Genomic DNA, 15,610 nt, shown 5'->3' on the forward strand with positions numbered 1-15,610 from the left:
GCCAGGCGCCCTTGCCCCGAGGGTAAGGCCGAAACCTCCCCCCCGCGCGCTAGGAGATGGGGGAGTGGGCGTCCACGGCGAGCATCGCTCCCTCCGACGTCCTAGTCGTCCAGTGGCCGTCAGAGCCTATGGGTGGCGCGGGACACGGACAGCCGGTTCCCTTGCCCCTATTAGGGAATTCCCTTACTCTTGCCTCCAAGAACGGCCTATTTTGCACTCGGCGGACGGCCGTTCCAGGACGCTGCGCGGCGCCCCCTAAACGATTTTTCACGCGCCCGGCGACGCCGCCGAGCCCGCCCGCGCGCCCCCCGGCACCGCGCGGAAAAGGCCCCGTCTCGCTGGGCCCCCCGGGAGCCCCGCGGTAATGGGCCGCCGCGGATCGCAAAACCCGTTTCTCTTAACCGGCAAGCGCCCACGCCCAACTTTTCCGACGGGGCCCCGTAGCCCGTCCATGGACACCGCCCCCACGGCCCGTCCCCAGCACCAGACGGGCGCCCGAGGCGCCTCCGGAAACGAGCGGCCGGGGGGCTCCGTATGCCCGTGGCGGGGGCCCCTTCGCCCGCCCCTCCCGCGCCCCGAGCCCCGAGCTCCGAGTCGGCTTGGCTCCCGAGTTTAGGGGGTGTCGCGCAGCGTCCAGGAACGGCCGTCCGCCGAGTGCAAAATAGGCCATTCTTGGAGGCGAGAGTAAGGGAATTCCCTAAATAGGGGTTAGGGCGCCTAGTCAGTTGGTGTAAATTTTGCCATAGGCTTAAGAGGACACTGTACCGACAGGATGTGTGAGGACAGGGTGACTGTCTTTGTACACCCGCCTGCCACTTATTTTGATGTCCACTGTCAGTTTTTCCCTTACTCCTGGGGTAAGGGAATTTTCGGGGCGATAGTCGGTTCGTGTCCACCAGCGGGGGCGGTGTTGGGTCGGGGTGTACAGGGACAGCCTATCCGTACCCTTCCGGCCTAAATTTCGGGAAACGGCCCGTGGCGCCCCCCGGCGGGCGGCGGAGGGCCGGGGGGCCTGACACAACCGCTCTAGCTCTAGCTCTTGACTGCTCTGCATCCAAACTGTGAGACGACGAAGTGCTGCCGGTTTTCCCAACCAACCAATTTCTTTTAAAACAGTTTTAAACGAACACGTTTTAAAGCCATCATGCCCATCGAGTCTTGCCCGCTGTGTTACCGCATGTATGCTCGGCTCGGCCAGCATCTTACGGTGATGCACAACGTCAAGAACAAACTTGAAAAAAAGTACCTGCTGGCGCTGGAATCGGGCCGAGTGAACGTCCGCCAGGGCCGCTGCCCGGTGCCAGGCTGCAGGAAGGAGACGACCCGCTTGGACCGTCACATCCAGGCCCACATCGAGCTGTCCGAGGCGGACAGGGCCAACACCATCACCGCCTGCAAACAGCGTAAGCTCCTCGACCTCCTGTCCGCGCTGAGGGCGTCCAACCCCGAGGTCCCCATGGTCTCCACGCTGGACCTGGAGAGGGGGGAGCGCGAGCTGGAAGACCCAACCACCGCTGCCGTTTTGGAGCCCGAGGAGGAGGAGGAGGAGGCGAGGGAGAAGGTTTGCGAGAGCGAAGCCTGCAAGCGCCTGGTCAAGCGCCAGCGTCGCGAGATCGCCGACCTCAACCAGCAGGTCGACGACCTGACGGAGACCCTGAGGTCCGTCACCCGCAGGTACCGCTCTCTCCGGCGCAAGTCGGAAGCCCGGGGTTCGGCGAGGATCAAGCAAGTGGCCCGAAGGCTCCTCTCCTCTCTCGGCCCGGAGGAGGAGGAGGAGGAGGATGAAGAAGTCCCCCGCCGGCCCCGTGCGGGCGCCCACCTGGTTTCGCCGCCGCCGCCGCCGACGCCTTCGCCGACGTCTTCCGAAGAGGGGGCCCCCTCCGCCAGCCAGCCAGGCCCCAGCACCGGGAAGCCCACGAGCCCTCCCCATTACCCCGACCACGTGGTGGTGCTGAGTGAGTATAACGCAGTTGACGAGCGATATCAAAGAGGTCATGTTGTGTGAAATGCTTTTGCTGACTTTTGTCTGGTTTGATCGCAGACGAGCTCCTGGAAGAGTACCGCCGTCACCAGGGAGGTCCCGACCCCTCCAGGAAACTTAAAGAGAACGTCAGTGGGAAAATATACCGGATTAAAAAGTTTTTGCCGTTCATGGCGGAGGGGAAGACCAACCTGGCGAGCCTGGTGTTCCTGAACGAGACGGCCAGGATTCACAAGTAAGGCTGCTGTTTTTTTATTATTATTATTATTGTTATTGTTAATGTTGTTATTGCGACGATGATGATAAAGTTTAGTGGGGCATTTATTTTTATTATTTATTTTTGAAGTCGTTTTGTTTGCCTGTGTAATTTTAAGTAACGGCGGATGTAACGACAGCCTTATTTACTTGAAGTTGTCCCCGGTGCATTTTGGAGTAACTCTAGTTGTTTTGTGGCGTCGTAAGCATGATATTTACTTGAAGTTGTCCCCGGTGCATTTTGGAGTAACTCTAGTTGTTTGTCCCGTGGTAGCATGGTATTTACTCGAAGTTGCATTTGACTTGGCCCTAGTGTATTTTCGAGTAACTTGCTGCATCCCCAAACATCCTAAGCGGTCCCCGTCGAACAGACAGCAGGTGGGAGGATTGCGGATAAGGGAAAGCTGCTTCGCACCTGTTGTTTATTTGAAAGGGAGCCAGTGTGTGCACGTTGAGATTCCTGAGCATTTTTTTGTTCCTCCCGGTGCTGTGTTATTACAGTGTAACGAAATGTTGTGAAACCTGCTGCATCCTCAAACATCCTACGCGGCCCCCGTCGAATAGATAGCAGGTGGTAGCCTTGCGTTCTAAGGGAAGCCTAGGACCCGCCCTGCTATTTATCTGACAAGGGAGCCGGTAAGCCACCTGTGTACGAACGTTGACATTTTTGTGTTGTTGTTTTCCTTGCTGGTGCTGCTGTGTTTAAATTACAGTGTAACGAACAACGTGCATCCTCAAACAGCCTAAGCGGTCCCCTTCGAATAGATATCAAGTGGCACCACGGCGGGTAAGGGAAGCTTGATGCCACCCGTTATCTATTTGAAAGGGAGCCGGTAAGCCGCCCGTGTACAAAGGTTGATGTTTTTGAACCCCACTGTTGTCATTGTGAAACTCGCTGCATCCCCGAACGTCCTAGACGGCCCCCGTCGGATAGGCAACAGGTGGGAGGATTGCGGATAAGGGAAAGCTGCTTTGCACCTGTTGCTTATTTGAAAGGGAGCCGGTGTGCGCACGTTGATATTTCCGAGCATTTTTGTTCCTCCTGGTGCTGTGTGTTGTTATTATTACAGTGTAACGAACGTTTAAAAGCCATGTAATAACGAAACCCACTGTTGTCGTTGTGAAACCCGCTGCATCCCCGAGCATCCTAGACGGCCCCCGCCGAATAGGCAACAGGTGGGAGCCTTGCCGAGTAAGGGAAGCAGGGCCTCGCCTGTTGTTTATTTGACAGGAAGCCAGTAAGCCATCGGTGTACAAATGTTGAGATTTTTCTCCCGTTTCTTGCGTGTGTATTATATTTCCTTGAAGTTGTGCCGCCACAGCCCCGGTGCATTTCCGGGTAAGGGGTCACACAGCAGTGCGTTTTTACTTGAAGTTGTACAGGTGCATTTTCGGGTAAGGGGTCACACAGCAGTGCGTTTTTACTTGAAGTTGTACGGGTGCATTTTCGGGTAATGGCAGTTGCGTGCGTCACAGCAGTGTGTTTTTACTCGAAGTTGTACCGGTGTGTATTTTGAAGTCTGCCGTTTTTGATGATGTTTTTTCTCTCTCTCTCTCTCTCTCTCTCTCTCTCTTATATTTGTCTGTGCAGGTGGATTTCGTCTCTAAAGCAATCACACGTCAAGGAAACGACGGTGAAACACTATGCCCAGAACGTGGCCCAGTTTGTGGACTACCTGGCCGAAACTCCCCCCTCCACGTGCCGACTCACAAAGACCGTCATGATCGCGCTTCGGCGCGAGATGCGGCGGATCTTGAAGTCGATGCGGAGGGGCGTGGTGGCGCACCAGGCGGCGGTCAAAGCCTCCAAGGAGGAGAGGGTGATTTCTAAGTCGACGCTGAGGAAGTGCCGTGAGCTCTCCAAGGAGGCCATCCCCAAGCTTCTGGGTAAATATACGCACGTTCCTTCTATCCACAGACGTCCTACGGGGATAGGCGGTAGGTGGGAGACAGGCGGGTAAGGGCGTCGGCCTCCCACCTGCCACCTGTTCTACGGGGACGGCGATAGCAGTCCGTGTACGGGGTCCTTTTTGGCTGATGTTAATTTGTGTGTTTCTTGGTTTTTGTCTGTTTCAGCCACCCTGGAGAGCGCTCCCAACGCCAAAAACCTTTGGCGTTTTTACGGGCACTTCTCAGCTTTCCTCGCCTCCATCTACGGCCACCGAGGGGGGGTCTATCAGAACATGACGATCCAGGAGGTGGAGGGGGCAAGGAAGTCGACTTCGGAGAAGTCGTTCGTCGTAAACGTGAGTGCTTTATAACCAAAACATTCATTTTGCACCCACACCCTAACCCCCGGGACACGGTCTTTAACTGGCGTCGTGTCCTTTCTTCTCAGATCGAGAGCCACAAGACGAATCAGGCCTACGGGCCTGCCCAGGTGGCGCTCCTGGAGGACGAATATGAGTGGACGAGGCGTTTTCTGGCGCTGAGGAGCAAGCTGCCGGGGGGGAAGACGGCCAAATATTTCTTCTTTACCTCCACGCCGAATCCCTGCAAAAACTTGAACAGTTATTTTCAGGAGGCGTGGAGGGAGATGAAGCTGCCCGGCTGTCTGACCTTCACGGACCTAAGAACCTCCATCGCCAGCCACGTAAGAATTCCTTTCTCGAGCACTTTTTGTTTTGTTCTTTGTCTCAGCGGTCCATCTCACTCACCCCCCCTTTGTTTTTATTTTCAGGCCAAGAACACTCATGGGGAGGACGACCGGATCAAGTTGGCCAAGTTCATGTGCCACGACGTCCGGACGGCCGACAAGTTCTACGCCATGAACTTGTCAGCAAAGCAGGCGCTGGAGCACCGGAGGCTGTTCGAGCAGGCGCTGGAGGGTGCGGACCTCAGTCCGATCCAGCCGGTGGGTCCCTCCTCTTCCGCCAGCCAGCGGAAGGCATCGACGCCCCGACGCCGCATCCTCGTGGTGTCGTCCAGCTCCTCCACCTCCGCCTCCGCCTCCTCCTCGTCCTCCTCCTCGTCCTCCTCTCCAGAGGCTCCCGCCCAGTCCACCTCAGACTCGAGCCAGGTAAGGTGAAAAACAACACAACACCCCAAAAAAACATCAAATGTCAAACTTAACGTTTCTCTCCTCTTTGACAGGGCGCATCCGCCGTGGAAGAGACAGCCGGCCCCGCCGCGCCTGCCAGCCCCGCCGCGCCTGACACCCCCGCCGCTCCTGACACCCCCGCCGCTCCTGACACCCCCGCCGCCCCTGCCGCCACCACCACCGCCGCCGCCACCAGCCTCCTGATGCGTCGGGCCAGAAGGGGGAACCCGACGGTCAGGCTGACACCGCTAAAGTCCTGCCTCAAGCGAAAATTCAGATCCGAACAGCTTTCGCCGCTGAAGGTAAAGAAGGTGGTGGTGACGAAGGGGGCCACTCTGCAGGGGATGTTCAGAAACCCTAAGGGCGACCGGCGGATCAAGAGAGCCATAGAGAAGCGGCGAAAGGAGAAGAGGGTCTGGGACAAAAAGAGGAAAAAGCAAAAGAAGGACCGCGCCTAAACCACGAAAAGAAATAACTTTTTTTTTTTTTAATTCTTCATTTATTGCTATTTTCTTAGTGTGTGTTTGAAAATCTCTTTTAATAAATATAATTGTGTGTTTTGAAATGTACACTTCTTGTCTGTCGTGTTTTTTCCTTACCCAAAAAAGGTGAATATGATCTTTTTGAAACACACGCACACATACTGTAATAACATGGTAGTTACACAGTAGTTATAAATGTATGAGCAGCTCCAAAATCCACTTTCACCAGCACCGACCTGTAAAATGAGCTGTTTTTTTTTTTTTAAATCATAAAACCCATAAATTGAAAATACACTGTTGTTGTGAAACGAGCGGCATATCCCCAAACAGCCTAAACAGTCTGTGTCGAACAGGTATAAACTGGGAGGCTTGCAGGTAAGGGAAGTCAACTGTGTAGTGATAAATGCATATTTTAAAAGTTTTTCAAATCATAAAACCCAAAAATTAAAAACACATTGTGGTTGTGAAATGAGCTTCATCCCCAAGCAGCCTAAACAGTCTGTGTCGAACAGGTATAAAATGGGAGGCTTGCAGGTAAGGGAAGTCAACTGTGTAGTGATAAATGCATATTTTAAAAGTTTTTCAAATCATAAAACTCATAAATTGAAAATACACTGTTGTTGTGAAACGAGCGGCATATCCCCAAACAGCCTAAACAGTCTGTGTCGAACAGGTATAAACTGGGAGGCTTGCAGGTAAGGGAAGTCAATATAATAAGCCACCTGTGTACAAAAATAGGCATAATTTCAATATTTTTAAAGTAAAAAATCCCATAAAATGACACTGTCAAATGAGCAGAATCCCCAAGCAGCCTAAACAGTCTGTGTAGAATAGATATAAAGTGGTAGACTTGCGGGTAAGGGAAGTCAATATAATAAGCCGCCCGTGTACAAAAATAGGCATAATTTTCATTTTTTCAAAGTCAAAAATCCCATAAAATGACACTGTCAAATGAGCAGAATCCCCAAACAGCCTAGAGACTCTGTGTAGAATAGATATAAAGTGGGAGACTTGCAGGTAAGGGAAGTCAATAAGCCGCCTGTGTACAAAAGTATGCATAATTTCAATATTTTTAAAGTCAAAAATCCCATAAAATGACACTGTCAAATGAGCAGAATCCCCAAACAGCCTAGAGACTCTGTGTAGAATAGATATAAACTGGGAGACTTGCAGGTAAGGGAAGTCAATAAGCCGCCTGTGTACAAAAATATGCATAATTTCAATATTTTTAAAGTCAAAAATCCCATAAAATGAAACTCACCTTCACTATCAAATGAGCAGAATCCCCAAACAGCCTAGAGACTCTGTGTAGAATAGATATAAAGTGGGAGACTTGCAGGTAAGGGAAGTCAATAAGCCGCCTGTGTACAAAAATATGCATAATTTCAATATTTTTAAAGTCAAAAATCCCACAAAATGAAACTCACCTTCACTATCAAATGAGCAGAATCCCCAAACAGCCTAGAGACTCTGTGTAGAATAGATATAAAGTGGGAGACTTGCAGGTAAGGGAAGTCAATAAGCCGCCTGTGTACAAAAATATGCATAATTTCAATATTTTTTAAGTCAAAAATCCCATAAAATGACACTGTCAAATGAGCAGACTCCCCAAACAGCCTAGAGACTCTGTGTAGAATAGATATAAAGTGGGAGACTTGCAGGTAAGGGAAGTCAATAAGCCGCCTGTGTACAAAAATAGGCATAATTTCAATATTTTTAAAGTCAAAAATCACATAAAATGACACTGTCAAATGAGCAGCATCCCCAAACAGCCTAGACAGTCTGTGTAGAATAGATATAAAGTGGTAGACTTGCAGGTAAGGGAAGTCAATAAGCCACCTGTGTACAAAAATAGGCATAATTTCAATATTTTTAAAGTCAAAAATCCCATAAAATGAAACTCACCGTCACTATCAAATGAGCAGAATCCCCAAACAGCCTAGAGACTCTGTGTAGAATAGATATAAAGTGGGAGACTTGCAGGTAAGGGAAGTCAATAAGCCGCCTGTGTACAAAAATATGCATAATTTCAATATTTTTAAAGTCAAAAATCCCATAAAATGACACTGTCAAATGAGCAGACTCCCCAAACAGCCTAGAGACTCTGTGTAGAATAGATATAAAGTGGGAGACTTGCAGGTAAGGGAAGTCAATAAGCCGCCTGTGTACAAAAATAGGCATAATTTCAATATTTTTAAAGTCAAAAATCACATAAAATGACACTGTCAAATAGCAGCATCCCCAAACAGCCTAGACAGTCTGTGTAGAATAGATATAAAGTGGTAGACTTGCAGGTAAGGGAAGTCAATAAGCCACCTGTGTACAAAAATAGGCATAATTTCAATATTTTTCAAGTCAAAAATCCCATAAAATGAAACTCACCGTCACTATCAAATGAGCAGAATCCCAAAACAGCCTAAACAGTCTGTGTAGAATAGATATAAAGTGGTAGACTTGCGGGTAAGGGAAGTCAATAAGCCGCCTTTGTACAAAAATAGGCATAATTTCAATATTTTTCAAGTCAAAAATCCCATAAAATGACACTGTCAAATGAGCAGACTCCCCAAACAGCCTAGAGACTCTGTGTAGAATAGATATAAAGTGGGAGACTTGCAGGTAAGGGAAGTCAATAAGCCGCCTGTGTACAAAAATATGCATAATTTCAATATTTTTAAAGTCAAAAATCCCATAAAATGAAACTCACCTTCACTATCAAATGAGCAGAATCCCCAAACAGCCTAGAGACTCTGTGTAGAATAGATATAAAGTGGTAGACTTGCAGGTAAGGGAAGTCAATAAGCCGCCTGTGTACAAAAATATGCATAATTTCAATATTTTTCAAGTCAAAAATCCCATAAAATGACACTGTCAAATGAGCAGCATCCCCAAACAGCCTAGAGAGTCTGTGTAGAATAGATATAAAGTGGTAGACTTGCAGGTAAGGGAAGTCAATAAGCCGCCTGTGTACAAAAATAGGCATAATTTCAATATTTTTCAAGTCAAAAATCCCATAAAATGAAACTCACCGTCACTATCAAATAAGCAGAATCCCCAAACAGCCTAAACAGTCTGTGTAGAATAGATATAAAGTGGTAGACTGGCGGGTAAGGGAAGCCGCCTCCCAGGTTCGGCCTATTTGACAGGTCCCCTGTACGCAATCTGTGTACATGCCATCCACTTTACACATCCCTAAGCCTCAGCGTCACCGCCCACCTGGGCCCAACCCCTACCCGTCTCAGCCCGCCTTGGCCCAACCCCTACCCGTCTCAGCCCGCCTGGGCATCCCCAAACATCCTACAGGTCCCTCGTCGAATGGATAGCAGCTGGGAGGCTGACAGGTAAGGGAACCTTCCTCCCAGCTGCTATCTATCCGACGAGGACCCAGCAAGCCATCGGTGTACAAATGAGTTAAACAAATAATATTAATGAGAATAAGGAGAAGAAGTTAGAGCTGGGGCTCTAACTCCTGTGGAATTCTGGTGGTTGATGTCTCTATACAAAGGCTTAACGACCGAGGCTAATGGGCCATCCACACGGCCAGGTGAGCTCATTCGGAAGAAAGACCTCGCAGGGACAGCATCAACACAGCTCCAGAGCCCTCTTACTTTCCAAAGTGAACCTCTAAAACATCTTTTATTTCTTCCCAAGGTGAGTAGTATTTCTTTGGACAGTTGTGATACTTGTGAACTTTAAAGTGAACTTTATAATAACTTGGTTTGCACGTTCACAGATGCTGCTGGAATGCCCAATGTGTCACTGCACTGTAACTCATCTGAGGCATCACCTGAGGTATGCGCACGCCGTCTCAAACCCGCAGGAGCGTCAGATCTTGCTGAAGTTGGCCAGAGGCAGGGTGAAGCTGAGGAACCTGAGCTGTCCCGTGTGTTCCAAACAGTTTATCTACATAGAGAAACACCTAATGAGGGGACATCCAGATCTGACAGTGAGTATGGCTGCACCCAATTGATGAGCTGGTTCCTCTAACATACCATTAATGGTTAATGTCATGACTAACTGTCCTGCTGTTCTTTTCTCTAGGCTTCAGGGGTCGCTGTACACATCAGGGACCTCCTGTGGAAGGTCACGGAGGACGAGCTGAGGAGTCTGAGGGCGACAAACCCTCAGATTCCTATGGCCAGCACTTTCGACGTGACCTCCAGCTTGGTGGACGCAGGAGGAGAGACAGCTTCAGCTCCGCAGCCTGAAGGGGACTTTTTTCAAGCGCTGGGTAAGGCGATCGATGCGTTCTTAATTTTTTGTACTCTTGACACTTACATATTAAAGAATTTGAAACTAAAACTATGTTTATTACAGAGGAGATCCGAGACCTTCCAGAAGCGTCTGGCCAGGACACGGAAGACCTGCAAAGGGGCGCACAGGACGGGGCTTTTGTGATGCAAGGTAGGCGTTAATGGCTCGACACATTAGCGATTAGTCTCTATGGAATTAGCTAAATGGAATGTTAACAGATAATGCTTTGTTTTTACAGAGCCAGAACCTGTCCAGGGCCAGCACTCAGACCTTGTAACACTGAATCTGCAGGATCTCCTGGACCTGGACCTTGAGTGACCTGGAGTGGAGTCAACAACAACGTCAGCAACAACAAAAAAAGCACCTTTTTTTAAAAAAAAACAAAAAAATACAAAAAAAGAGAATTTTTTAAACATTTGTATATGTCTGTATATTTGTATTTATAAAGGATTATTTGTATGTGAGTTAATGTAAGATGTGTGCAGTGCAATAAAAAAAAAAAGAAAGTTTTAAATACACAAGTTTCGTCTCTTTCGATGGGTTACAATTTCAAATTGCTGTCAGATGAACAATAACACAGAATCCCCAAACAGCCTAAACAGTCTGTGTAGAATAGGTGTAAACTGGGAGGTTTGAAGGTAAGGGAAGTCAATAATAAGCCACCTGTGTACAAAAAATATGCATAATTTCCATTTTTTTTTCTCAAAGTCAAAAATCACATAAAATGAAACTCACCGTCACATGAGCAGAATCCCCAAAAAGCCTAAACAGTCTGTGTAGAATAGGTGTAAACTGGGAGGTTTGAAGGTAAGGGAAGTCAATAATAAGCCACCTGTGTACAAAAAATATGCATAATTTCCATTTTTTTTTTCTCAAAGTCAAAAATCACATAAAATGAAACTCACCGTCACATGAGCAGAATCCCCAAACAGCCTAAACAGTCTGTGTAGAATAGGTGTAAACTGGGAGGTTTGAAGGTAAGGGAAGTCAATAATAAGCCACCTGTGTACAAAAAATATGCATAATTTCTATTTTTTTTCCTCAAAGTCAAAAATCACATAAAATGATACTCACCGTCACATGAGCAGAATCCCCAAAAAGCCTAAACAGTCTGTGTAGAATAGGTGTAAACTGGGAGGTTTGCAGGTAAGGGAAGTCAATAATAAGCCACCTGTGTACAAAAAATATGCATAATTTCCATTTTTTTTTTCTCAAAGTCAAAAATCACATAAAATGATACTCACCGTCACATGAGCAGAATCCCCAAAAAGCCTAAACAGTCTGTGTAGAATAGGTGTAAACTGGGAGGTTTGCAGGTAAGGGAAGTCAATAATAAGCCACCTGTGTACAAAAAATATGCATAATTTCCATTTTTTTTTTCTCAAAGTCAAAAATCACATAAAATGAAACTCACTGTCACATGAGCAGAATCCCCAAACAGCCTAAACAGTCTGTGTAGAATAGGTGTAAACTGGGAGGTTTGAAGGTAAGGGAAGTCAATAATAAGCCACCTGTGTACCAAAATATGCATAATTTCCTTTTTTTTTCTCAAAGTCAAAAATCACATAAAATGATACTCACCGTCACATGAGCAGAATCCCCAAACAGCCTAAACAGTCTGTGTAGAATAGGTGTAAACTGGGAGGTTTGAAGGTAAGGGAAGTCAATAATAAGCCACCTGTGTACAAAAAATATGCATAATTTCAATATTTTTAAAGTCAAAAATCACATAAAATGAAACTCACCGTCACATGAGCAGAATCCCCAAACAGCCTAAACAGTCTGTGTAGAATAGGTGTAAACTGGGAGGTTTGAAGGTAAGGGAAGTCAATAATAAGCCACCTGTGTACCAAAATATGCATAATTTCCTTTTTTTTTTCTCAAAGTCAAAAATCACATAAAATGATACTCACCGTCACATGAGCAGAATCCCCAAACAGCCTAAACAGTCTGTGTAGAATAGGTGTAAACTGGGAGGTTTGAAGGTAAGGGAAGTCAATAATAAGCCACCTGTGTACAAAAAATATGCATAATTTCCATTTTTTTTTCTCAAAGTCAAAAATCACATAAAATGAAACTCACCGTCACATGAGCAGAATCCCCAAACAGCCTAAACAGTCTGTGTAGAATAGGTGTAAACTGGGAGGTTTGAAGGTAAGGGAAGTCAATAAAAAGCCACCTGTGTACAAAAAATATGCATAATTTCCATTTTTTTTCCTCAAAGTCAAAAATCACATAAAATGAAACTCACTGTCACATGAGCAGAATCCCCAAACAGCCTAAACAGTCTGTGTAGAATAGGTGTAAACTGGGAGGTTTGAAGGTAAGGGAAAGTCAATAATAAGCCACCTGTGTACCAAAATATGCATAATTTCCATTTTTTTTTCTCAAAGTCAAAAATCACATAAAATGAAACTCACCGTCACATGAGCAGAATCCCCAAACAGCCTAAACAGTCTGTTTAGAATAGGTGTAAACTGGGAGGTTTGAAGGTAAGGGAAGTCAATAACAAGCCACCTGTGTACACCAAGGGTCCCCTGTAAGCAACTTGTGTACAGGCCATCCACTTGACCTGTCCCTAAACCTAACCGTCTCAGCCCCCCTGCCCCTAAACCTAACCGCCTCAGCCCCCCTGCCCCTAACCCTAACCGCCTCTGCCCACCTAGCCCGGGCGGTCGTTTGGGGCGTTTTAGGCGGTCAGGGGGATGGGCGGGCGGTCCGTGGACGCGAGGAAGACTACGGTGGAGGAAGGTCGGTCAGGGGGAGGTTTAGGCCGTTCGTGGACGGGCGATGAAGGGTAGTCGGTCGGTGGGAGGTTTAGGCCGTTGGCGTACGTCTAGGCGCTCAGGGGGAGGCCTAGGCCCCCCGCGTACTCGGCCGTGGCGCGAGGGCGCCCCCCCGTGGCGTCCGGGCGGCGCCTACCGCGGCCAGGCACCCTTGCCCCGGGGGTAAGGCCGAAACCTCCCCCCGGCGCGCTAGGAGATGGGGGAGCGGGCGTCCACGGCGAGCGTCGCTCCCTCCGACGTCCTATTCGTCCGGTGGCCGTCAGAGCGTCAGTCCGTCAGCGTACGCGAACGGACTGTTTTGCAGGCCGCGGACGGCCGTTCGTGGGAGGTGCGCGCCGCCCCCCAGGGATTTTGGCGGGGCGACCGCCGCGTCTCTCGGCCCGAAGGGGGCCCCGGGGCGGGGGTCCGAAAATCGGGGCTCCCGGACGCGGTACCGGCTGCGGCCACGGGGTGGAGCGCTTCTCCACGGACGTCCTAAACGTCCCCTTTCGGCCTAAGTGGTTCCACGGACGTCCTAAACGTCCCCTTTCGGCCTAGATTTTTTCCACCAAAGTCCTAAACGTCCCCTTTCGGCCTAAGCTGTTCCACCGAAGTCCTAAACGTCCAGTTTCGGCCTATTTCTCTCCACCAAAGCCCGAAACGTCCCCGTTCGGCCTAAGTTTCCCACCAAAGTCCTAAACGTCACCTTTCGTCCTATGCCAGGGGTAAGGGGGAAAACGTACACTTGGCCGCTCATTTAAGAAGGAAATGGGCGTCCATTTGTTGCAGCGCTCCCTCCGACAGACTAGACGTACAGTGGCGACTTAAATGAATGGGGTTTTTCCCACCAACGACCTAGTTTCCCTTATCTGCCTTAGGGAAATACGCTTACTCGGGGGGTGTCGGAACGGCCTATTTTGCACGCCGTGGACGGCCGTCCGTGGACACTCCGCACTGCCCCTAGCGTCCGCGATCCGTACAGGAAAGTCCTATATGTCCACTTTCGGCTTACTTTGCACTCCGTGTACGGCCGTTCGTGGACACTCGGCGTCGCCCCCTAGCGTTGGCGCCCCGTACAGGAATGTCCTATCTGTCCCCTTTCGGCCTAAGTGTCCCACCAAAGTCCTAAACGTCCCCTTTCGGCCTAAGTTTGCCACCAGAGGCCTAAACGTCCCCTTTCGGCCTAAGTCGCTCCACCAAAGTCCTATCTGTCCACTTTCGTCCTGTTATGCACGCCGCGTACGGCCGTCCGTGGACGCTCGACGTCGCCCCCTAGCGTTGGGGCCCCGTACAGGAAGGTCCTTTCTGTCCCCTTTCGACCTATGCCAGGGGTAAGGGTGAAAACGTACACTTGGCCGCTCATCTAAGAAGGAAATGGGCGTCCATTTGTTGCAGCGCTCCCTCCGACTGACTAGACGTACAGTGGCGACTTAAATGAATGGGGTTTTTCCCACCAACGACCTAGTTTCCCTTATCTGCCTTAGGGAAATACGCTTACTCGGGGGGTGTCGGAACGGCCTATTTTGCACGCCGTGGACGGCCGTCCGTGGACACTCCGCACCGCCCCCTAGCGTCCGCGATCCGTACAGGAAAGTCCTATATGTCCACTTTCGGCCTACTTTGCACTCCGTGTACGGCCGTTCGTGGACGCTCGGCGTCGCCCCCTAGCGTTGGCGCCCCGTACAGGAACGTCCTATCTGTCCCCTTTCGGCCTAAGTATCCCACCAAAGTCCTAAACGTCCCCTTTCGGCCTAAGTTTGCCACCAGAGGCCTAAACGTCCCCTTTCAGCCTAAGTCGCTCCACCAAAGTCCTATCTGTCCACTTTCGTCCTGTTATGCACGCCGCGTACGGCCGTCCGTGGACGCTCGACGTCGCCCCCTAGCGTTGGGGCCCCGTACAGGAAGGTCCTTTCTGTCCCCTTTCGACCTATGCCAGGGGTAAGGGTGAAAACGTACACTTGGCCGCTCATCTAAGAAGGAAATGGGCGTCCATTTGTTGCAGCGCTCCCTCCGACTGACTAGACGTACAGTGGCGACTTAAATGAATGGGTTTTTTTCCACCAACGACCTAAATTCCCTTCACTGCCTTAGGGAAGTGCCCTTGCTCGGGGCAAAAAAGGCCCCGTATCTCGGGAACGGAAGGCCCCAGCGGCTCGTCCTTCGGGGTGGAGAGGGGTCCCTAGGGGGGCTCTCCCCAGCCGCGGTCCCGGGCCCTTTGGAGGCCTCTAGCTCCGCCCCAGGGGGCGCTAGAGCCTCGGGCCCGGGCGCGTTGGAAGGTGCCCCTCGAGATCTCACTCACACCCGAATTTGGTGGGTCTAGGCCTCGGCGTCTCGGAGTTACGGCTGTTCGAAAATTCCCGTGGGAGGCTGCGGAAAGGGAACAGAAAAGCCGTACGCGGACAACCACTGGTCACCCTCCCACCTGTAACTTATTCTACAGGGCCCCGTACTCAGTCCGTGGATGCGCCCTCGATTCCGAGCCCACGTTGCGCGGTGCACGCCACTTTACGCGTCACGGCCGTTCGGCACATCTTCCGTGGGTCTGTCCACGGACTGAGTACAGGGGTCACGTCGGATAAGTCACAGGTGGGAGGTTGCGGAACAGGCCGAAAGGGGACAGATAGGACGTTCCTGTACGGGGGTCAGGCCGCTAGGGGGCGACGCCGAGTGTCCACGAACGGCCGTACACGGAGGTGCAAAATAGGCCGTCGCGACACCCCCGAGCAAGGGCACTTCCCTAAGGCAGTCCAGTAAACTGGCACCAAAGAATCCGCATAGATTCTGAAGTTTTGTACCCGTGATTAAGTGTGGCTAAATTGTAAGGGAATTAAACCCC

At 50.0% G+C, this 15,610-nt stretch overlaps 2 protein-coding genes across 3 annotated transcripts in view; one reads left to right on the forward strand and one right to left on the reverse strand.

Annotated features, from left to right (window-relative positions):
• The window catches only part of LOC125244061 (stonustoxin subunit alpha-like), a 1,172,099-nt gene that overhangs the window by 700,342 nt on the left and 456,147 nt on the right, over positions 1–15,610 (reverse strand). The gene's annotated exons all lie outside the window — the stretch shown is intronic.
• Positions 671–5,835, forward strand: LOC125244102. The gene is made up of 7 exons (XM_048154069.1): positions 671–1,955; positions 2,042–2,216; positions 3,828–4,123; positions 4,313–4,482; positions 4,575–4,829; positions 4,917–5,255; positions 5,330–5,835. Exons 1-7 carry the CDS (start codon positions 1,145–1,147, stop codon positions 5,732–5,734), a joined length of 2,451 nt encoding a protein of 816 aa, XP_048010026.1. The 5' UTR covers positions 671–1,144; the 3' UTR covers positions 5,735–5,835.

The sequence above is a fragment of the Megalobrama amblycephala genome, linkage group LG1 (assembly GCF_018812025.1).
Source record: "Megalobrama amblycephala isolate DHTTF-2021 linkage group LG1, ASM1881202v1, whole genome shotgun sequence".
In the NCBI taxonomy this organism is placed as follows: Eukaryota; Metazoa; Chordata; class Actinopteri; order Cypriniformes; family Xenocyprididae; genus Megalobrama; species Megalobrama amblycephala.